The sequence below is a fragment of the Equus quagga genome, chromosome 20 (genome assembly GCF_021613505.1).
Source record: "Equus quagga isolate Etosha38 chromosome 20, UCLA_HA_Equagga_1.0, whole genome shotgun sequence".
NCBI lineage: Eukaryota > Metazoa > Chordata > Mammalia > Perissodactyla > Equidae > Equus > Equus quagga.
In genome coordinates, this window is record NC_060286.1 from 6,497,135 (window position 1) to 6,520,912 (window position 23,778).

At 37.1% G+C, this 23,778-nt stretch overlaps 1 protein-coding gene across 4 annotated transcripts in view; it reads left to right on the forward strand.

Moving 5' to 3' along the window:
* Nucleotides 1-23,778, forward strand: part of LRRC9 (leucine rich repeat containing 9) — a 114,194-nt gene that overhangs the window by 41,382 nt on the left and 49,034 nt on the right. For all 4 annotated transcript variants that reach the window (XM_046646985.1, XM_046646986.1, XM_046646987.1 and 1 more), the window contains 7 exons: nucleotides 1,662-1,838; nucleotides 2,160-2,277; nucleotides 7,290-7,422; nucleotides 9,329-9,451; nucleotides 10,092-10,207; nucleotides 13,520-13,732; nucleotides 18,316-18,435. In XM_046646985.1, coding sequence (XP_046502941.1) covers nucleotides 1,662-1,838; nucleotides 2,160-2,277; nucleotides 7,290-7,422; nucleotides 9,329-9,451; nucleotides 10,092-10,207; nucleotides 13,520-13,732; nucleotides 18,316-18,435 — 1,000 coding nt within the window. The remainder of the gene's footprint in view (nucleotides 1-1,661; nucleotides 1,839-2,159; nucleotides 2,278-7,289; nucleotides 7,423-9,328; nucleotides 9,452-10,091; nucleotides 10,208-13,519; nucleotides 13,733-18,315; nucleotides 18,436-23,778) is intronic.

The following is a 23,778-nucleotide window of genomic DNA, read 5'->3' on the forward strand; positions in this document are numbered from 1 at the left end:
GGAAGCTCACCTCTGTGAGCTTAGTCCGCCCATGCTCAGGCCCTGGTTGATTATGCCAGTGGGGACCACACATCTCATCAAAGGCCAATGTATCCCATATAGGATCACTTAACTTCCTTTTCAGATTGATCCATTTTTCAATCTCGTCTTAATCTACATTGTGCTGTTTAAGACAGGGCCAGAGTTATTGTGCACATGGCCAGGTGAGGGCAGCAGAGAGTAAATGAGCACTTCAGTCATCTTGAGATCTTCACATAGCTGGCCCCTCCGAGTCTTTCAGTTCTTAGCTCAAACATCTTTTCTGAAAGATCTTACTGAAGATCTACGTTAAGTAACCCCCACTGCACTCCATACTCCAGCCTCTCTTTCTTCAAATCAGTCATCAGTTTAGGAATGACTTCATTTATGTTTTGGTTTTTTGTCCAACTTCCTTGGAATATAGGCTGCATGAGAGAGGGACCCTGCCTCTTTCACTTCCATATCCCTAGTTATGAAGTTATTGCGATAGTCCAGCTGAGAGATGGTGATGTTTTGAACTAAGGTAATAACGTTGGTGATGATGAAATAGGGTCATATTCAGAATGTATTTTTTATTTGATAAATTTGACATGTTACAATTTCTAAACTTTATATATTGTGTTACTTTGACATATTTATATATTGTATTATGATTGCCATTGAAGCAATATTTATCACATTACATCATTATAGTACAGTATTATTGACTATATTCATTATACTGTGCATTAGATCTTTGTGGCTTTTTTGCTACTCGGTACAGGTTTGTACTCTTAAACACCATCAATCTTATCTCCCCACCCACCATGTATTTTAGATGTAGAGCCAAACAGACTTAGCAAAGAATTGGATATTGGTGAGCAAAAGAGGAGGCCAAGTTTATTCCTGGGTTTTTAACCTAAGCTGCCTGTTAGATGTGGTGCTGTATGCTGAGGTGGAAAACCCTCAGAGGAGCAGGTTTAGGGGCAGGTATTGGATGAATTAAGTTTGAGAGGCCTATTACATGTGCGAGTGAACATATCAAGTAGGCAGTTGGATGTCCACATCTGGGTATATCCGGCTAAGTAGGGTAGAGATAAAGTCTGGAAACAAAATGTTGGAATTTATTGTGTGTATGTGTGTGTGTGTGTGTGTGTGTGTGTATACATATAAATATATTTTTATATGTTGCCAAAGGACCAGATGAAATCACCTAGGGATAGTGTTCATGGAAACAAGAGGAGAACAAAAGACCGATTTCTGGGGCAATCCAACATTTAGAAGTCTGTCAGGGGAAAAAGAAGCAACAAAGAAAACCATGAAGGACCAGCCAATAAAAAGAAAGCCAGAAACATATCGTTTCACTGAAGCCAAAAAAGAAAGTGTTTCAGTAATGGAGGATTGTCAACCAGCGTATCTTTTAGTCAGAACAAATATATAATAATTAACAAAAGAACCATTATTTTTAAGTTTCAAAGTTTAGTGTCTCTTTTATTGATTTAATGTGTGCCCAGTTTGAACCAAAACAGAGCTACTATATGATGTATCTTTAGCAAAAAGCATAAAGCATGAGCTATAATTTTTATCATGTGTAACTTTGTGTTCTTCAATATTTTAAGAAAAATCTGTTATTTTCTTTGTATGTATTCTGTATTCCCATATAGGTTTAATTCCTGCTGTGAGTTAATTATATCACGTTTTTGTACCTGGGACTTCAGAACATATGGTATTACAGGTGTGACAGTAAAACGTGTCATCAAAGTTAACAACCGTATTCTGAGACTAAAATTTGAAGAGAAATTCCAGAAGTTTTTGGACAATGAAGATATACATGATTCAGAGTAAGAAGTCAAATTCCATAAGGAATATTTTTACAAAAGTCTGATTTTATTTTGTGAAGAAGTCTTTCTGTTTTCCAATATTGAAAATACGCGTTGTTAGTAAATATTCCCCTTTTTATGCATCTCCCTTGACTACAATGACGTCGTAGTGTATCCACATTGGGGGTCTTTTTGAGCCTGAGGGTGTTGGAGGTTTAACAATGACACTGGAACATGCAGTGTAAATGGGAAATATCCTAGCAGGACATACGGTCATCTTATCTATGGCTAAGCTTTTTTGAAATCAATTCTCAAACTTTTTTTGTCTCAATTACTCTTAAGGAGCTATCGAAAGATGCTGGAATGCCTTTTTTATGTTTTTGATCCTGAAGTTACAGTGAAGAAAAAACATCTGCTACAAATACTTGAAAAAGGATTCAAAGACAGTGCAACAAACAAGGTAGCAGAAAATGTCATTCAGAATGATGCTTTCTTCCTAGTGAATAAAGCCCTGCCACTGGTTAGGCGTGGTTGGCTTCTCACTCCTTTTGTCCATGTTTATAGCAGACGTGCTGTGTCACAAAAAGCTTAGTGCTGTCACAGGAAGTACAGCATCTTCCTTCTTTGGATTATACCAGAGTGAGTCCATTAATTACTTTATCTGCCTGACCATCTCTTTAATCTTTCAAGGCATCTGACTTTAATGTTGTGATTCTTTTGTTGATGATCTTAAAATCTACTTCTTTAATCTGTCAGGGTTTTCTCCATCATGAAAAAAATCCACTCACTGAACACTGCTGTGCTTTCTAACTATGATCTTGTTTCCCTTTTTCTCTTTTATTGCAGCCGTCCCCACCTAATTCACTGTCCCCACCTTGCTGCTGATATTGCTTTATTCTTGGTCACTCCTGAGCTCCAAAATATCCAGTCAACCTCTCTCAGCTCTCTGCCCTGTTGATGAGGCAGCTGTAACACACTGGTACACAGCAGTGCTTTCACATCATGGCACACATAAAATGATAATATTGCTGCATTTAAATCCTGGCTATCCTACTCACCAGCTATATGACTTCACCTCTCTGGGCCTGTTTCTTCCCATCTGTAAAATGAAGATAGTATCTACTTCACAGAATTGTTGTTAGGATTTAGTGAGGTATGCATTAGAAAGTTCTTGGACACTTGTATATCAATGTTCATAGCACCATTATTCACAGCAGCCAAAAAGTAGAAACACCTCAAATGTCCAACGGATAAATGGATAAGAAAAATGTGGTATATACACCAAAATATTATTCAGCCATAAAAAGGAATGAAATTCTAATGCATGCTACAAAATGGAGGAAGCTTGAAAACATTATGCTAAATGAAAGAAGCCAGAAACATAAGGACAAATATTGTACAATATCCCTTATATGAGGCACCTAGAATAGGCAAATTGGAAGAGAGAGAAAGGAGAATAGAGGTTACCAGGGGATGGGGAGGATGGAGGGATGGGGAGTTATTGTTTAATGAGTACAGAGCTTCTTTTGGGGATTAAGAAAAGTTCTGGAAATGGATAGTGGTGACGGTTGCACACCACTGTGAATGTACTAAACGCTAATGAATTTTACACATTAAAATGGGAGCTTTTACCTTATGTATTTTTAATCACAATAAAAATATCACCAAAAAAGCATTTCAGCTGCTCAGTCGAGAATGGATTGGAGGGAGTAGGAGCAGATGACAGGGGCACTTCTGGGGGAGGTACCACAACAGCTGAGGCCCGTGGTGACGGCGGCATCAGCAGATGGTGTGGTGAGAGTGCCCCCACTGTACTTGCTCGAGGAGAAGTCAGAAGGAGGTGAGGAAGTGAAGGCTTTAGAAGGCGGAGTGAAGGGCTCAGGGTCATTCCAGAGAACTGTGAACCGTCATGGGCACAGAGGGTGGGCGAAGGATGGAGCTAACATTTCTGCATGTTTTCTGCCTGCCAGACGCTGTGCCTTATCCCCTGCAGCTCCTAGAGGAGGTGCCCTACCTCCAGCCCTCCCAAGGGCCTTCTGCCCGGGTCTGTCCAGGACAGCAGCCACCACCCACATGGGCTGCTGAGCATTTGAAATGTGACTAGCCAGGATTGAGACGTGCTGAAAGTTTCAAATAAACACCAGTTGTTAAAGGCTTAAAACAGAAAAAAGACTATAATTTCTTTGATTAGATGTTGAAATGATAATATTTTGGATATGTTAGATAAATAAAATGTAGTGTTAAAATTTACCAAAACACTTCTTGGACCAGTTTCTGGCACATGGAAAGTGTTTGGTCAAATTTACCATTATTGTCTGAAACATTTGATACTATCGACTGCCTTTCTTTTTTGAAACGCTCCTTTAGCATCCATGATATTATACTATTGTTATCCTCCTATTTTTCTGATTGTCCTGTCTGTCCTTTTTGTTCCTCCTCTTGCCTCTAAATACACCACAAGACTAAAATTTACTAGTCTGCCCTTCTCTCTCCACATACCATCAATTATTCTCATTGTTGAGATCTTAAAAATGGGAGAATAGAATTGACTAGAAAAATCACTGGATAGCATGTAGATCAGATCAACTAGATTTCTATACTATGATGTGCACACAATGGGTAAAGATAAATATTTACGTTCTGCATTATTTAGTAGATGGGATTTGATTAAAAAGATGAGCCATGTGAGCAGTTTAGAAGAATTTAGCAGTGTCTTTGTAAGGCAGAGGGCTGGCTGGTGTGGGAAAGATCAGATATCCTCTTTGATACACAAAGACGTGGTCAAGAGCCATAGGGAGTATCATTTATTCCATTTTGGCTTTCTCCAAAATGTGCATCCTCAGCCAGCCCATCTCCCTGTCTCTGCTTTGACACCCAGCCTGCCATTCCTGTGTGGTTTGTCTGCTTTATCTTCTTATACAGTATGTCTAAAACCAAACTTTAATCTTTTCCCATAGGCAACTCTCTCCCCATTTCTTTCCTTATTTCTACTAACAACGCTGTCACTCCCTCCACTGACCAGGTTCAAAGCCTTGGAATCATGTTTGACCACTCCCTTTTCCATTGTCCCTTCACCTAGTCGTTTACCATTTCCAGTGATGCTTCCTTTACTCTATCACTTCATTCTTCCTTTCCCTCCCTATTCCCATTGCCTGTCACGGCTTCAAACATTCCTTCTAATCTTTGCCAGTAGTTTCCCCTATAGGCAGCCTTGCCCTTGGTCTTGCTCTCTATTCCTTCCACCTTTAATAGTACAGATAAAGTAATCTTTCCTAAAACATTGTTTTCATAGAGCACATCACACTGTGCTCATGATGAGAAACCTTCAGTAGTTTCCCATTACTTATGATAATGAAGTCCAAATTCCTCTGCCTGGCATTCAAGGCCCCTCACAATCTAGCTTCAGTCTACCTGCCTTTTACCAAATATACCACATGTCCCAAAATGAAGTAGGCACTTTACTTAGGATTCTCCTGAACACACCTCAATGCCCTGCCTCCCTTCGATGAATTGCTTTTTCCTACTTTTTCCCTGTCGCAAATTTATCTTTGAGGTCTCAGCTCAAGGACTTCCTCCTCTGTGCAGCCTTTCCTGAATTCTCAAACAGTAGAAGCCCTCTTATCTAGTTTACAGGTTTATCAAAAGTCGAGTAAAACAGAGAACTCTAAACAAAGGATTTACTCACAGCCCTTTAGTATAACTTAAAACATATAAACTTGCATTCATTTGTCTACCTTTTTATGCGCGAGAACCCGTGTAGCTTCAGTTTGTATGATCCTCGCTGCCACAGACTTTTGCATTGGCCTTCCCTACACCTGTTGGATGGACATTTGTGATGATTAGCCTCTATGGAACGTTACCGAAGCTTTCCACTTAGTTCTCATAGAAACGACTCTCATTCCTTCTCATATTTCCTTGCTTTATGTAATGTACATAATTTCAATAACAAATACAATTAGTATAAACAAGTTTAGGAACAAAATTAACTGACTTTTAGTGAGCATACAACACGACTGAGTGGAATAGAAGTACCATCAGTATTTTTAAAAGTGCCATGAGTTATATTATGAGTTGTAGAGAGAATGGAAAATATTGCTTAATCCTGTGAATTGGTTAAGTGGAAGTTGATTAAGCAGCGATCAATTGAGAATTTTTATTGTAGCACATTAACAAATGTAATATAACATATTAAACACATTTAATATAACATTAAAATGTAATCATTTGTGTGCATTTTTCTACAAGTCTTCATGGGCAGGGACTTCGTTTATAGATTCTCGGTAAAAATTTGATGAATGAATGATCGGATAGTTGGATACATGGATGGATGGCAATCACCCCTGTTTCTATACCTTAATATATCTCCTCTTAAAAACACTTTCCGTTAAAATTTCTGATTATTCGAATAATGTCTGATCTTCGAAGACTAGCCACAGTCTTGTTACCGCTACAAGCTCATTCTTAATCACTTCAGTTAAAGAAGGATATCTTATCTGACACATCTTGTGATGCCTTTTATTTTTAATTATTGGACACAGTTTCCATCTTCCTCTCTCTTATTTGGGACAAGACCATGCTATAGCCTCACAATGCCATGCACATAGCTTGTATCTAATGGATTATTTAGTGATGTTCATTGGAAATCTGAGAAAATTTTACTTATTCGGATGTGGAATTTGTGGTCATATAGCCACATTTAGTATTTATTTTTTAAAAACCTCTTTGGATAACAGGTTTCAATAGGAAAAAATATATAGGCAATTTAGCATTTATAGAAAAGATATATTTCTGGATAATTTGGCTACTAACATTAAACTAGTAATAATTCTAAAACTCTGAGATGGTGACAAGGAGGAACAGACTTGAGTTTAAATCGTGACTTTGCCAATTTCTACTTCTCTCCTTGGAGGGATCATATAATTTCTTAGCTCTAGTTGTTTTTACTGCTAAAGATAGAGACTTTTGTTTGCTTTTTAGAACTGCTTTCACAACAAGTAATATGAATATTTCCAATAAAATACATTCAAGAAATGAATCTAGTCACAATGAAAACTAAGATTTCCATGCTTTAGCACAATGAAATGTATCATATACATGAGAAATGTCACTGATGTAATCTCTCATTCCCACATGATTTTCTTTTTGGAATTTGCACAATTACTAGTGGAGTATCGTTGAAAACGTGTAAAACTGTAGCTCCTGCCCCACACGGTGTTGTCAGTCTTGACTCTGGCTGCTTTTACAGGAACAAATATTGTTTTATATCACTTTTCATAAATCTGTTTGCATATAAATTAAAAATATATGAATGGCTTTACAGAATGGAGTTGCACCTGAAGGTTTTCTACTTCTTTTCAGCGAGCCTGGCCTGCATTTTCTTTGCCCAGACACGTAAACATAAAATAATAAACCATCTGTATTGAAGGCGTGTCAATTTTGTAAAATTACTCAGATTTTGTTTTTTCTTTACAGCTGCCTCTCAGAAAAGAAGCTGTTATTCTTGCTAACAGCCTAAGTATGTGTGAGTGTCCCAGAATTGAATTTCTACAGCAAAAGTACAAGGATGAGAAGAAAAACTCTCTTGAACACGAGCTCTTCAGACATGGTAATACAAATATATAGTATTTCTGAACTTTTAAGTTCTCAGCCTTCAAACTTATTATTTTCGTAACATTTTTAATATTTGCCTTTATCAACCCAGAAGATTTTCTAAAATCTATTTTGTTAGTATTTACCAGTGTAGTGATACATGACTTTCTGATCAACTACTTTAGTCAGGTTGTCAACAAATATTTACTGAGTGATTATTATGTGTCTGCATTAATAGGATGAGACTTGTTTCTTACTCATACTTAACCCAACTTATATGAAACAAACACTTTTCACAGTCTGCTTTTGTTCATTACGCTGTGTCCCAAAAATAAACTTAACATATATGTATGTTATACACACACACACGACCAACGCCACCACACACCCCGGATTCATAGGAAAGAGAAAAGAGAACTTGGCTCTTTTACGCAATAATCATCATATAAAGCACTCAGGAAGGCAGGCCTTATTTGTCCTTAATGATCATGATAGAAGATGATAAGAAAATCTGGTTATAAATCTAAAATTGGCTAAAGACAATTTGTGAAGTGTATAGATTGCTTTATAAGTTGCCTTAAAGAAGATAAACTTTGGGGATTTTAGTTTGTTCACAATCATCAGTACTTTGTTTGCATCTTGAATATATATGTAAATAAAAGCACACGAGCCAATTTGTAGGACACTTCTGGGAGAGGTTCCCTGGTACCCAAAGATTGGGGAAAAAGACCAGCTCATCGTGTCCTCTCCTGCCCACCCTCGTCCACTGCTCATTCTTCACTTCCACTGGTGTTTATTGAATGCTTTCTCTGTGTTAGGCACCTGGTGGGTGATAGGGGCACAGTCTATGCAAACAAGACACAGTTTCTCCTTTATGGTGCTTACAAACATTAATAATCACGCAAATAAGTGTAAAACTAGAATTATCGTACAAGCTACAAAGATGAAGTATTAGTGCATGTTACGAGGAACATATAATACGGAGAATTGATCAGGTCAGGGAATAAGTGACACTTATTCTTTAGTCTTCACTATCCGACCTAGTGAAGATTGGGTAGTCAGAAATGTGCTTAACGTAATTCTGTAAGAGTGATATTCTAGCTTCCAGACTATGGCTCTGCTACAGTGATTCCTACTGAACTAAACTATGTGTGTTTTGCTGTCTTTCATTCAATTAATAATAATCAGAAAATTAAGCAGATTATTAAATCTAGAAAGAACTCTTATTTGAAAAAACCATTTGCTTCTTTTTCTCATTCTTCTCCATTCCCATCTTACGGAATACTTCATAATGTTTTTCTAGATCCTCCTGGAATATGCTTCCAAAGTAATTAGATTCTCTCAAATTGCATTTTATAACTTTACATATTAAAAAAAAAAAAGTCATCTGAATGTTTTATGCTTAGCGATTAGAAGTTACCCTGTAGGATACAGTGACTCCCAGAGATCCTTAGGATTGAGTGAATCCCAAGGTTCCTTAAGAATCTAAAGGGAAAAGAAATATTCATTCATTCAGTAGACATGTACTGAGTGCCTCCTATATCTAAGCTCTATGCTAGGTGCAGACGACACAGAAATGAATTTTTACCCAGTTAATAACCACAAAAGTTTCTTATTTTAAATTACTTAATAAAAACATTGCAAACTTATTCTGTTCATTCCTTCTTCCTTTTCTGTAAAGCTTTGCTTGATATAATCCCAGGAATCCTCTTTTATAACTATTTCATTTATTCAACAAGTATTTATTGAGTTCCTATTTTAGATCAAGCATTGTGCTGTGCACTCTACAGTGGCAACAAGATGGCCAGGAGCTCTCCCTCTAAAGAACACACAGTCAAGCCTGGGGACAATAAGGAAGGTGATGTTGGAAAATTACTAAAATGAGTTATTGTTAAAAAGGATTTCTGTTTTTTCATACTTAGGCATCCTCCTCATTACAAAGGTTTTCCTTGGCCAGAGTGTTGAGGCTCACGAAGAGGACTCCATCAGTCGAGCTAACTATCCAATGGTTAATTCAGTGTTCATTCCTCAAAAATATTTACTAAGTATGTCTTCCATAAAGAGAAATGTGCTTTCTTTTGTCTGAATACAAAATGTTTGTATAATACAGATGCTTACAGTTTAACCTCTACCTAACAAAGTTTGTCAACTTTCCTACAAAATCTGTCCCTAGCTGCTACTGAGCTTCAATCTTTCTATTCCCTACTTCAGTGACATTTATACATGTGTGTGTGTAGGTATTTTATTTTGTAAAATTTTATTTTATATTTTACACACACATATATCATATATATCTTTATATTATATGTTACATATAATATGTATTTCAAAAGATAAAAACTCACCCAATTTTTAACAACAAAGGTTTTAGAGTAGTACATTTGGCAAAACTATGTGGACATACATTGAATAGAGAAGTGAAAAAAGTATGAAAAGGAAAAGGATATGAATAAAATTAGACCCTACTAGTCTATGTAGTGAAAGCGTGGCTCCCAGTAAGTATTTACAGAATTCGGAAACTGACTACGGGGGTGGGAAGATAGAAGGAAATACCCCTCAATAGCATAATAATTGGAACTTACTGAGTTGGTTGTTTATTAATCTACGTAAGAATGAGCAAAATATATGATGTTTCATTTTGAAGAGTGTTTGTTGTGCTTGTTTTTGTTTCTGATTTTGCTCTAGATTCCATCATGGGACAAAGAAACTGTGACTGTAGCTTTCGGCAGTGCAAGTGGTTTGTCTTTGATCATGACCTTGTTTTGCCAGAATACATCGTGGAATTTGAGTATATTACAGTGGTATGAATGTACTTTTTTAAACTGGAATTTCTCAAGTGAGAACAGAACAGTAATTTGAATCCAATAATGTGATGTCAAGTCTATACAGTATGTATAGTATACAGTGTATATATACTATGTATATGTAACGGTTATTCTGTGAAGGACTTAGTTTTCAAAACAAATCATTATGACACCTACATATTTTCATTATGCAAATATATTACATGAGTAATATATGGTTGTAGTCTCACTGGAAAAGATTCAAACTATACTGAAGAACATAGAATAATCATGTCAATCTGCTTTCACTTCAGCCCTACCACCACTCCCTTTTGTGAACACGTCCACTGCTAACAGCTTTATGGGTTTGCTTTCGATCTTTTCTCTATGCATTTACATATATAACAACATATCCATTTTACATAATAGAATCAAGTTCTAAGTATTCTGTGACTTTTTTTGCATTTAGTAATATGTTCTGGACATATTTCCACTTCAGTACATATGGGTGTATACTTCTTTCTTTTGGTGGCTGCATACTATTCAGTAATACCCTGATTTATTTGACCCTTCCCCTGTTGATGAAACATATAGGTTGTTTCTAGTTTTCTTACTATTTAAAACAGTATTTCAGTGAACATTATTGTAGATGCATCTTTGTACAAATATGGAAGCTTCTCTGGAAGATAGATTTGTAGAAGAATTGGATAATCAGAGGATATATACATGTTAAATTTTGATAGATTTTGCCAGTACTCTCCACAAAGCTTTGACCATTTTACAAATTTCCAACAGTATGTGACAGTGCTTGTGTCTTTGCATCTTTACCGACACAAGATATTATGAATCTTTTTTTTCCACTCTAATGGGCAAATAAAGCATATGTTCTTTCATATGCTTATAGATTATTTATAGTTTTGTGAATCACCTGCTTGACCATCCCTTGACCATTTTCTCTTGGGCTCTATCTTTTTCGTATTGATTGGAGAAATCCTCATATGCATTCTGGATACTAATCCTTTGTAAAGTGTGTATATATATATGTATTGCAAATATTATCTGTCACTTGTCTTTTAATTTTTATTTGTAGCAAAGCATTTATTTGTCATTTTAATTTGTAATTTACAAGTCAATTTTTAAGAGGTCAGGTCTCTCCATCTTTTCTGGTATGGATTTTGGATTTTATATCTCATTTCAGAAGGCCTGTATAAATATTCTCTTTTATTTTCTTCCAATACTTATATAGGTTGTCCTGAAACTTTTAGGTTTTTAATTCCATCTAGATATTGTTTTATATTGTGTGAGATATTGTTTTATATTGTGTGAGGTAGAGAGATCAAATAATTTTTTCTTGAAAATAGCTACTTGACCAAGCATCATCTTTTTTGCTCTATTTTGAAATACCATCTTTATCATTAAAATTATTTTCATATATAAGAGGTTCTTTTTTAGGTTCTTCTGTCCTGTTCCATTGATCTCTTTGTCCAAGCTTGGACCTCTACCACATTATTTTGGTTCTTACAACCTTGATGATATGTTTTGATATGTGATAGGCAGATTCCCTTTCTCTGTCCCCACTTGTTTTTTAAAAAATTTTCTCAGCTATTCTTGAACATTTTCTCTTCCAAATAAAATTTAGAATCAGCTTAAGTTCTATTTGTAAATCCTATTAGGATTTGATTGAGATTGTATTGAATTTAAAACTTAACTTGGGTGCATGTGTCTTTTTGAATTAGTGAGGGTTTTTTCTTTGGGTAAATACCCATAAGTAGAATTGCTGGATCATATGATAATTCTATTCTTAATTTTTGAGAGACCTCCATACTCCTTTCCATAGTGGCTACACCAGTTTACATTCCTACCAACAGTGCATGAGGATCCCCTCTTCTCCACATCCTTGCCATCACTTGTTATTTGTTGTAATAACTTTGTGTGGCGACAGATGGTTGCTAGACTTATTGTGGTGATCATTTCGTAATGTATACAAATGTCAAATCACTATGCCTGAAATTAACATAATATTATATGTCAACTATACTTCAATTAAAAAACCTTAATTTGGGGCAAACTGACCACTTTGCAGTATTGGGCCTCTCATCCAAGAACATGATAAGTTATTCCATTTATTCAAGTCCCCTTTTGCAGGTCGTAAACATTTGTTGTTAAGCATAGTTCTGGGCATTTATATTTTATATTGTTTTTATGAATGAGATTGTCTCAGTCAAGTGTGCTCTCAGCAAAAGACACAGAAACCCAGACAAACAGTCAGCAGAATAACTCAAATAGCAAGAAGTCGAGAGGTGGGCAGTTCTGGCTGTTGTGACTGTCCAGTGATGTCAGCAAAGACCTCAGCTGCATCATCCTTCTGCTTGCCACTTCAGGAGCTCTTTTGATCTAAAGATTCAGTTCTTTCTTCACTTCTTGGAAGTTTTCTTCTCTTAACTCCTTGATTATTTCTTCTCTTTCATTCTTGTTAAGTGCTCTGGAACCTCTGTTAGTTAAAGATTGGACATTCTGAATTGATCCTCCATGTCTTCTAATTTTTTTTCTCTCATATTTTACATCTCCACTTTTAAATTCTATGTTCTGAAAGATTTCTTCAATATTAGCTTCCACATTGATAATTTGATCTGCTGCCATATCCATTTGGTTTCTCAGAGCATTTACTGAATATTTTTTATTTCACTAATTGTTTTTATTTTGACTTTGAAGTGTTTACTCTGTTCCTTTCTATAGCAGCCTATTCTATCATAGTTGCTTTTTTCTCCCAAATTTTAAAAAATTCTCTTATGGACGTTTTTTGTTTTTCTCTAGAGCCATTTCTCTTTGTTCATGTTGTTCTTGCTCATTCAGCCACAGTCCTTCTCATAATTACTTAATTACCTGATAATTACCTAGGGCATCCTCCTGATATTTTACCTGTTCACTCTGAACATCAAGTTTCTCTGAATCTGCATTTCAAAGTAGTTATCTCCGGCATATGTTTTAGCTGTAGGTTACGTTACTGATCCTATCTGTCCGTCAATTCGGTCCATTCTGATTTATGTCTCACAACTTCTAGTCTTTGACTGGTGCCTTCTCCACTGTTATAAAATATTTTAAAATTATCTTTTGCCAGTTTTAAGGAATTTTCAGTGGGAGGGGATGAACACACCCTTTCTTAGCCCACAATTTTAATCTACTCTCAGAGATTTCCTAATGTGATTCTGATCATCATAGATATTACTATGTAACTGTAAAAAGTTAATTCATCTTTTCTACATAGCCAATTTCTTTTTCAAATGATAAATACAGCAACAAAATTTTCAATATTTTTAATACATTTTTTAGGTCAAGGCTCACTCTTTATTTTCTTCATTCAACAATGTTATTCTAGAAGAAAGCAAAAAAAATTCAGAAGGATCAGTATTTTCCCAGGATTTGCAATTTGATGATCAAGTTATAAAAATGGATCCCAGGATCAAGCCCAGACAAAAACTGACTACTTTGGATGATAAAACGATACTTTCCCTTACAAAGACTAACATTTATAGTCATATTGTGGTGAGTATTATGAGGAATAAAGTTTTTGGATAACAACATTGAATTTGGAATCAGAATCTCTCACATGTCTAAAGTCTAAAGATCCTAAACCACCTACATGACGATGTCAGGCATCATGCTATGAAAGTTAAAAATGCCCAGCCCTTTCCTTCCATGTGGACTGGATCAGTTATGTCCATAGTAATCTAATATGAACCACATACATAGTTTAAATTTTTCTATTAGCCAGGTTAAAAAAGTTTTTAAAAAATTAAATAAGATGAATTTTAATAATATATTTAGTTAATATAATATATCCAAAGTATTATTTAAATATGCAATCAATATGAAGATTCATTAATCAGATAGTTTCATATTAAGTCTTGAAATATGGAATGTATTTAGCGCTTACAGCACATCTCAGTTGAGACTAACCACATTTTAAGTGTAGACACTGTAGATCTGCCAGTAGCCTTCTGGTTTGCAAGGGATTTTATTCCTGAATAACATGGTCTCTTTAAATTATTAAGAGGAAGACAGATAAGTTTCAAATCAGTTTCCAGGATTAATCAACATAGAATGTGGGAGCTTTATCTTTACAAAATTAGTCAACAGAATTTGAGTTACTTTTTGAAGCAACTTAGTTTACAGTGAGACAATTCTTTTGAGATATTAAGCCTACCTCTGTATGTTGACTTTTAGATCTGTCCATTTCAAACCTGCTACCATTCTATTCAAACTACCTTTATCTCTGACCTAGACCACTGCTGTAGCCTTCTGACTGGGCTCCCTGTACACTACCATCGCAACATTGCACAACTCCAAGAGGCACAATTCACATTATGTTCTGTTAATGTGCTCATTGGACGCCATTCCCTATATAACTGAATATAGCTCAATACAAGGTAGGGAGTGCCTCCCAGAGCTATGCAACAGAGGTCCTGTCCTGCTTCACTTTGAGCCCCAACTCCTTCTCCGTGCTGAAGCTAGAGTAATCTTTTAAAAATACAAATATGGGGGCCGGCTCCGTGGCTGAGTGGTTAAGTTCGCACACTGCACTGCGGCAGCCCAGGGTTCGGATCCTGGGCCGGACATGGCACTGCTTGTCAGGCCACGTTGAGGTGGCGTCCCACATCCCACAACTAGAAGGACATGCAACTAAGATATACAACTGTGTACAGGGGGGTTTGGGGAGACAAAGCAGAAAAAAGAAAAAAAAAAAAAGGTTGGCAACAGTTGTTAGCCCAGGTGCCAATCTTTGGGGGGGGAAAAAAAAAGAAGATTGGCAACAGTTGTTAGCCCAGGTGCCAATCTTTAAAAAAAAAACTTAAAAAAATAAAAAAAATACAAATATGATCGTGTCACCTTTGTCACCCTCACCACTCCTACTTGAAAACCTCAAATGATTTTCTGTTGTTTTAAAAATAAAACCAAAGTCCTTAATATGGCTATAAGGTTTTGCATGGCCTGATAGCTGGCCCACCTTTCCAGACTCTTCTCATATTAGCCTCCCTTTAGCTCTCTGTTCTCAGCCTCCTTTCTGTTTCTTAAATGCGTCCTGTTTGCAGCCGACACAGAGCCTCTGCACTGGCTAGTCCTTCTGCATGGAATGTTCTCCCTGGCCCCCTTCTCCTAGTTAACTCCCGCACATCTTTTAGACATATACTTAACCATTAAAGCCTTTTCTTACCTCTAAGTCTAGGTCCGATTCCTTTGTTTTACGCTCTGTGTCCTTACTGTAAACCCCACAGGGGCAGAGGCTGTGGCTATTCTTAGTCATGTGGATCCCCAGCACCGGGACAGCAGCGTCAGACTGTGCAGTGTGCATTGCACAAGAGGGCCACGTCTACGGGGCACCTTTTAAATCACAGAGTAATATATTTACTGCAACAGTTTTCTCACAACTATTGGTAAAATTTCTTGTACTAATCCAATCAGTATATTGTGACAGTTTTCTAAAAGCTGGAAATGAAAGTGGCTTGAGGAAAGGCCACCTTTTTCTGATTTGCTCACAAGCATCGTATGGACTAGCAGCAGTTCTGCCATTACCTAGCACAGTACCTGGCACACGTTAGATACTCATTAGCTACTTGTTTAAAAAAAGAATGTTTTTATTAACAGCAAGTGGTTCTTGCAGAGAAAGTGGGTTGTTTGCTTGAACCTGCAGTAGTAGTCAGCAAATTGGTATTTGATTGACTGATAAATTAATAAGAACACTTGAGAAGACAAGTTATTCTTACATGACACTATCTTTCTAGGGGCTCACTAAAAGCTGACATACAGACGAAAATCCATTGTTTAAGATGACAGTTTTTTCTCCAGTGATGGTGTAAAACAGAAAGAGAATGCAAAAATATTTTTAAAAATAATAAGTGAGGTCAATAGTTTTAAGTCTGCTTATGAAAATATTCAGAAAACATCCTTTTCAAGAAGTTTGTGGGATTGCTTTGGTGAAACTGCATCGTCACCATTCAGTACATCTTCAACCCAGGACGTAAAGAGGTCTTCACCTCGGCCAGTTATTATTAGAGAGGAAGGAAAACTTCATAATATCATGGCAGTATCACCATCTTTATCATAAATGTGCAGGAAAGTGATAACAGGAGCAATCTTCCAGCTGCCAGGACTGAGAAATTATTGTTTCCGCACTATAATGTCAAGATAGAATATTTGAGTAATAAACTTTTGGTAATAAAGCTTTAGTAATAAAGGTTTAAAAAATGAACGTGTTCTGATTGGATCGAGCTTCTGCAACATGTATTCCTGTAGGCTTAAAGAGATTAAATCAAAGTGAAAACACCAGCACCAAAGGTAGGTCTTTTGATTATCTTTGGTCTGTAAGATGAAAAAGGGAGGCAAGTAAGACTTCACGGAACTGTGGCCTCCGTGTGACCCTCACCTGACTGCATTAATTTGATCAACACCCACAGCACAAGAACGGAGGGACTTTTCCCCTTCCATTTGTAAGTATTGGGGTTCAAAATGAATAAATTATTTTCCCTGCCTCAAGGACATCAGGTTGGTGGAGGAGACAGACATGTAAACAAATATAGGAAGCTTGGAGTTGCTGGGAGAGCTCCACAGAAAGAGGTGAGTGGAGCAGGTTTTTTGAAGGATATGAGAAATGTAATTGTTTGTGTCTTCCAGGCAGAGGAAATACCCCATCTATAGGCACATGGTGTTGAAAGATCGTGCTGCCTTCAGGGAACACAGAAATTCAGCGTGGCTAGAACACAGGGTGTGTGATGGTGGAAGGTAGAGGTTGGAATACGAGGATACATGAGGCTGAGACCAGAAAAGTAGGAGGTTGTAGCCACATTAGGATAGATTTTAGAAAACAAATTTAAAAATTTAGATTCTTTTCTTTAAGGAACAGACTGTCTGTTTTTAAAGACCTAGTTTGGTAGTTTGTGGATGGATTTAACTGCCTGGCGCTATGGAAATCTGGTAGAAACTATTGTAGTCGTCCAGAGGACAAATAACAGTCTGAACTAAAGCACTGGTCGCGCTGGTGGAAGGCAGTGGCTGGTTGGAGAAACATTTCTAGAATCAAATTTATATGGAAAAGAGGGATAGGAGGTGATCGACAATATCTGTTAGATAGTAAAATTCTTAGTTAGGATTGGAAATATAGGCTGCCAAGCAGGTAATTAGGGAAGATGGTGAGTTCAGCTGTGGACGTGTTAAGTGTACGTTATCTACAGAGTCTATCTGGATGATACCTATACGTGACCTGTAGAATAAACTAGTCTGCATAAATTGGCCATTCTTAAAAATTTCAACTAAGTTTTGACAGGTATTAGAAATTTACTTGTTTCTCCCGATCAGTTGTTTAGTTATATCCACAGTATAATAGGCTATAAGATGGTGGTGGTGAGTGAAGAGGGTTGGGAGGTAGACACCTGATTTTATCATAATACCCATTTGTTTTGAATACTGTAGTCAATTGTATTAATATATTTTCTTGTGCAGCTTTATTTTGTAGACTATGCATAAATACAGTGTTCACTTGATTCACAATGGTGTGGTTTAAAGGCAGAAAAATATGTAAACATCAGGGTCTCCCCTAAATATAAAAATGTAATAACATTTACTTCTATATAGCCCAGGATCAAGCAGACAGGGAAAGTCTGGGCCAAATTCTGATATGGAAATTGTCTAAGACACTCCCCTACCTCCTTCTTTGATGTTCTGTCCTCCCACTTCAACACCCTCGGTCTTTCCTCCTTAGTCCAGTGCCCTCCAATGGTTTCTGGCAATCCAAGTGTGCCTTTGCTATCCTCTCTCTTATGAGGTATCCTAGCCGATACCCAAAATATTTAGGGCCTACATTGTTCACTGCCTGGCCTGTGAAATAGATCTGCCCTAATAAATATCTTAAGAATATACTTAACTACTTTCTAAAAAGTATTTCATGCCAATTTGTGCTAAATTTAGACCAAGTGGAAGATCAAATTAATGAAGAACCGAATCCAATGATGCTATCCAATAATGTGTTTATAATCATACATTAGATTTTTTTCTTCTAAGTTCTCAATGTTATTTAATTATGGTGTAGAATATAATCTGCCTTATTCTTTCATGTGTATTTTATTTTACTACAGAGTCTGAATCTACATGGAAACAGCCTAAGTAAATTGAGAGATCTCTCTAAGTTAACTGGACTTCGGAAACTTAATATCAGCTTTAACGAATTTACTTGTTTAGATGATGTATACCACTTGGTAAGACTGCCCTTTTGAAGTTATTTAAGTAAAGTAAAATTATTAATTTATTAGATAAATTATTTTTGTAATTATGACGTCATATGTACCATATTTAAGATTATACAGCCCAAATAGGGAACAAAGCACACATACCCATTGGGTTACTTTCTCTAAAGTAGATCTTCAATTTAGATTCCATGTGCAGACCAAATATGTGCCTGTGGTCATATCTGATTTCTAGCTACTTTAAAATAAATATATTAAAACTACTCCAGACTTGTTTTCAAAGTATCCTTTGGAAAGTGTCCTCTTCATTTTCTTCTGCTCTTTTTTCCCCTCTTATTTTTCTTCTCCTTGTGAGTCCTTATTTGTTCTTCTTCATTTTCCAGTTTGCCATTTCACATCTAATGTTGTCAGTTCTTCTCATCCGTTGATTATCTATGTTATTCCTCTTTCTCTCTGCCTTGTCCTTCCTACCTGAATGTCACATGCATAGATCTTGTTTGACTTGTGACAAATAAGCAGTGCCCGTGTACACACTGGCATGAATTTTGTCTGGCTTTTGTTTTCTTTGTTATGTATCATATAAGAAAAATAATTACGTATGTGGTTCCAGAACTCCCACTCAGCATCCCTGTTGCCATGTGTCGCAGGCGATTGACCTACCTTTTCAGAATATGTCTTCATTCTCAGCTGTTGTTCAGTCTCTGCACCACCTCCCTGCAACCAAAGCCCTTGCGTTGCCTCTTCCGCCGTTGTGGTGGGAGCTGATGCTTTGCTTGCTGGCTTTAGGTTTTAGAATTAACCCCCTTCCCTGTTTCTTTTGGTTGCAAAGTCCTTTTAGAATCTGATAGTCTAGGTGCAGTATGCAGCTGAGGAGAGAAGGTAGTTTAATGGAGGTCCCAGGACTGTATGTAGATTGTTGGCATTTTTTTAATTTAATTTTTTTCTAATAATTTGCTAGCAGTTCCAAACTGCTATTAACAGTCCTTATCATTTTGCTTAGGCACAAATTTGGAGAGTGAGCTCTTAAGTCATGCAAGGCCCTTAGGTCGTGAGTGAACTTAGCCCGCTGCCCAGCATGTCTTTTGCAATGTGGCTGTGCTGTTCTACTTTAATAGAAAGATTTTTTTCATCATCGTATCCTCACAGCCTTATTGGATGAATATTCCCATTTTACAGATAAGGGAACTGGGTAAATTATATGCCTAAGTGTATTTTCAAAGTTTAGGATTAGCAAAGGTGACTAGATATAGACCTCTCAAGCATCGAGTATCTGATGTAGAAATGTGTCTCTAAAGATGATTACAAGGTTGTGAGGGGAGTCAGAGAGAGGGGGTACTCTTCATATGTATTTTTTCATTTTTTTTCTAATTTTTTTTTCTTTTTGCTTTTTCTCCCCAAATCCCCCCAGTAGATAGTTGTATATTTTTAGTTGTGGGTCCTTCTAGTTGTGGCATGTGGGATGCCGCCTCAACATGGCCTGATGAGCAATGCCATGTCCGCGCCCAGGATGTGAACCAGCAAAACCCTGGGCCGCCGAAGCAGAGCACGTGATCTTAACCACTCGGCCACAGTGCCGGCCCCTTTTTTCATCTTTTTATTGTAAAATAAAACACAGATGCAGAAAACTGCATACTCCAAACATGTGACAGTAAGTTATTAGGAGGTGAATGTGCTTGTAACCAGCGCCTGCATCAAGAAATAGAACTTTGCCACCTACAGCATAAGCTCCTCCTATATGCCCCATCCTTTAAGAAATCGTTATCCTGACCTCTACAGTAAGCCTCTCCCTGCAATTTTTCCCATAGATCCATCACCCAAATGTGCATTCCTTGCATAAAGTTTAGTTTTTCCATTTAAAAGAATGTACTGTATCTTTGGGACTGGCGAGGTGGTGTAGAGGTTAAGTTTTGCACACTCTGCTTCAGGAGCCTGGGGTTCATGGGTTCAGATCCCGGGTGCAGACCTACACACGGCTCATCAAGCCATGCTGTGGCAGCATCCTACATGCAAAATAGAAGAAGATTGACACAGATGTTAGCTCAGCGACAATCTTCCTCAAGAAAAAAAGAGGAAAATTGGCAATAGATGTTAGTTCAGGGCCAATCTGCCTAACCAAAAAAAAAAAAAATTAGGAATGTAATCTAGTTAAGATTACAAATAGCCATACATATTTGTCTTTTTCTGGTCAAGTTTGACTATGGTAGAGCTATTTTCAGAGAAAAAAACTTTTCTTATTCCTTTCTCTAAGGTACTCTCTTTTCCTGATAGTTTAGGTGAATGACGTGCAGCTTAGGACATTTTAATTTACCTTATGTGGTTGTCTTGTTTAGCTTTTTTAAACTCTATGAAAACCATACAGTGTTATTTATTCTCCACTATTTATGAAACCCAGGCCTTCCATTATACAAACAGTCTTAGATTAGGTATTTTGATACACAAGGCGAGGCCAGGATGATGAACACGTAACGACAATACATTTACTTTCTTCCACCTCGTAGAACCAACTTCAGACATGCAAGAAGGGTATGGAAACTCTCCATGGTAGAGACATCCTTGAGAGAAATGACACTGAAAGTGAGATCTCCCAAGACAAACTTAAAAACTAGGAGAAGGTCGAAATTACCGATGAATGATTAAACTAGATCATAACCTTTTATAATGCTGGGATAGACATAATTAATACTGAACACACATACAAAGCCAATTCCTGGAGAATGTGGAGGCCAAGGCAGCAGGTTTTCAGTGTCTCTGAATCCCCACATAAAACCAGTAAACAGATAAAACCAAAGTCGCATGGACAACATTTAAAACAAAGCTACATGACAAAGTAGCCCCGTTAGAAGTTGGTAGGAATAAACCACCAACAATCACAAGACCTACATGGTCTTGACGTCTATGTGAGAGAAAGAGGCAGTCATGAGGGCAGCATCTGATGGACCTGAGAACAGGAGGGCTCCAGAATAGCCACCTCATACTCACTGGGAAGTCCTGGGGCCACCCGGAGAACAGCAGCTGACGCTGGGAGGAGTCTGCCCCTTCACCACCGGGTGAGCGCACAGAACCCCCCGTGAGAAGGCCTCAAGGAGCTGGAGCAGTCCAGCCTCTGTGAACCTCAAAACTGCCCCACCATGGCTTCCTTCCAGAACAGAATCCTTCTTGGAGAACAAAGTGCTGGGGCTAAGTCAAAATTAAACAGGATAAGGACAAAAAAAACAAAAACAAAAACAAATAAAAGAGGAAGTTCAGGCTGAAGTGGAGGAAGAGAATAGATTCAGGAAGTCTTAGAAAATCAGCACTACCATTTTTAAACAGTACGTATAAACTATGAAAGAGGGACATCTGTGAAGTTAGAAAAGCTTTCCCTAACCCCAATTCATTTTAAAAGTTAAGAAAAACTAATTTCACTTAAAAGTGAGCAGCAAGGAAAGTACTGAGGTCAAATCCCAGACAAAGCTCTGAGAGAGAGAGAGACACTGCTGCAGGCAATAAAAGAACACCAGGAAGATACGCTCAGGAATCAGGTCATGACTATTAACTGCTATTTCAAAACAAGCAAAAAAATGTGAAGAATGATATAAAACAAAATAACATCTGGATTAGAAAAACGCAGAAGTGAGGTGAAAGAACCCAGAAAAGAAATTGAAATAAAACAATAAAATCATTTCAGAAATTAAGACTAAAACAAACACGAAAGCAAGTAAACACAACAGATAATACTTTAAGAGAAATAGAAAGTGAAAAGGAGGAAAAATTTAAAAATCAAATATAAATTAAGAGATGAAAAGGACTCGAGATGGGCCAGCCCGATGGAGTGGTGGTGAAGTTTGCACACTCTGCTTTGGCAGCCCAGGGTTCATGGGTTCAGATCCCGGGTACGGACCTACACACCGTTCATCAAGCCATGCTGTGGCAGCATCCCACATGCAAAATAGAGGAAGATTGGCACAGGTGTTAGCTTAGTGACAATCTTCCTCAAGCAAAAAGAGGAAGATTGGCAATAGATGTTAGCCTAGGGCCAGTCTTCCGCACCAAAAAAAGGACTCAAGAGAAAGGATACATAGTGAAGATAGATAAAGATTCAACATATGAATAATGGAAACCCCTGAAGAAGAAAACCAAAGCAAGAAAACAGAAAAATTCATGAAAACTTCCAATTCAAAAGAAAGAAAAAGTGATTTTAATCTACATATTGGAAGAGCTTACTGTGAATCTGAAATATAGACCCAGAACAACAAATGCCAAGACATATTCTAGTAAAACTGCTAAAATTTAAAGAAACTAAAAAAGTTCTTGGCCATCTCGAAGAAAAAATCATGTGACTAAAAAGGAAAAAAATTTATGACAATCTAATTGGACTTTACTACAGTGACACTTTATGCCAGAAGAAAATGGCTGTCCAAGAAGAGAAACTGTGAGCCAAGAATTTTCTATCTAGTAAAGCTTCCTTGAAAGTATAAAGGATAGAGATAGACTGTTATCAACATGCAGTAACTGATAGAATATTGTTCCCATAATCCCTTTCTGAAGAATCTATAATGGAATATTTTTTAAAGATTTTATTTTTTCCTTTTTCTCCCAAAGACCCCCTGTACCTAGTTGTATATTTTCGTTGTGGGTCCTTCTAGTTGTGGCATGTGGGACGCCACCTCAACATGGCCTGATGAGTGGTGCCATGTCCATGCCCAGGATTCGAACCGGCGAATTCCTGGGCCGCCAAAGCGGAGCACGTGAACTTAACCACTCAGCCACGGGGTTGGCCCCTGGAATATTTTTTAGACAATCAAAATGTTTAGAGAGATACCAACCTAAGGACTAGTGATCAGAATTAAACATACAGTTTCAAATGAATTGACATGGAGCGTGTACAGAGTGTAAGGCTCCATGCTCTGACAATGTAGACATAGTATGATAATTTTAATTATTTTTTTAAATAAGAAATAATGGAAAAAACATATACCAAAATTTTTTTTTAATCCTTCCAGTAATATATTTATGAGAGTATTAGTGCTGTTTTTCTGAGACTATTGTATATAATAAGGGATAAAACAAATGAGTTAACTATTAAATATTCTATTTCTATCACCTTGTGTCTTTGAGAATCAGAATTCTTTGTGTGGGAGGAAAAAAAGATATAGATGTAAGTAACAGAGAAGAGGTTAAACTAAACGATTTTCAGCCTTGAACCAAATTGGAAGTATCAATATTAATTCATGAGGTTAGTTTTAATTATACATACATATATAGTCACACACACACACACAAACACACACACACACTTCCCCTGCAACAATTTCTGTCCAATGAAAAGACTTAGGAATAATGACCAACCCAGACTGTGGTCCTGAAATACCACTT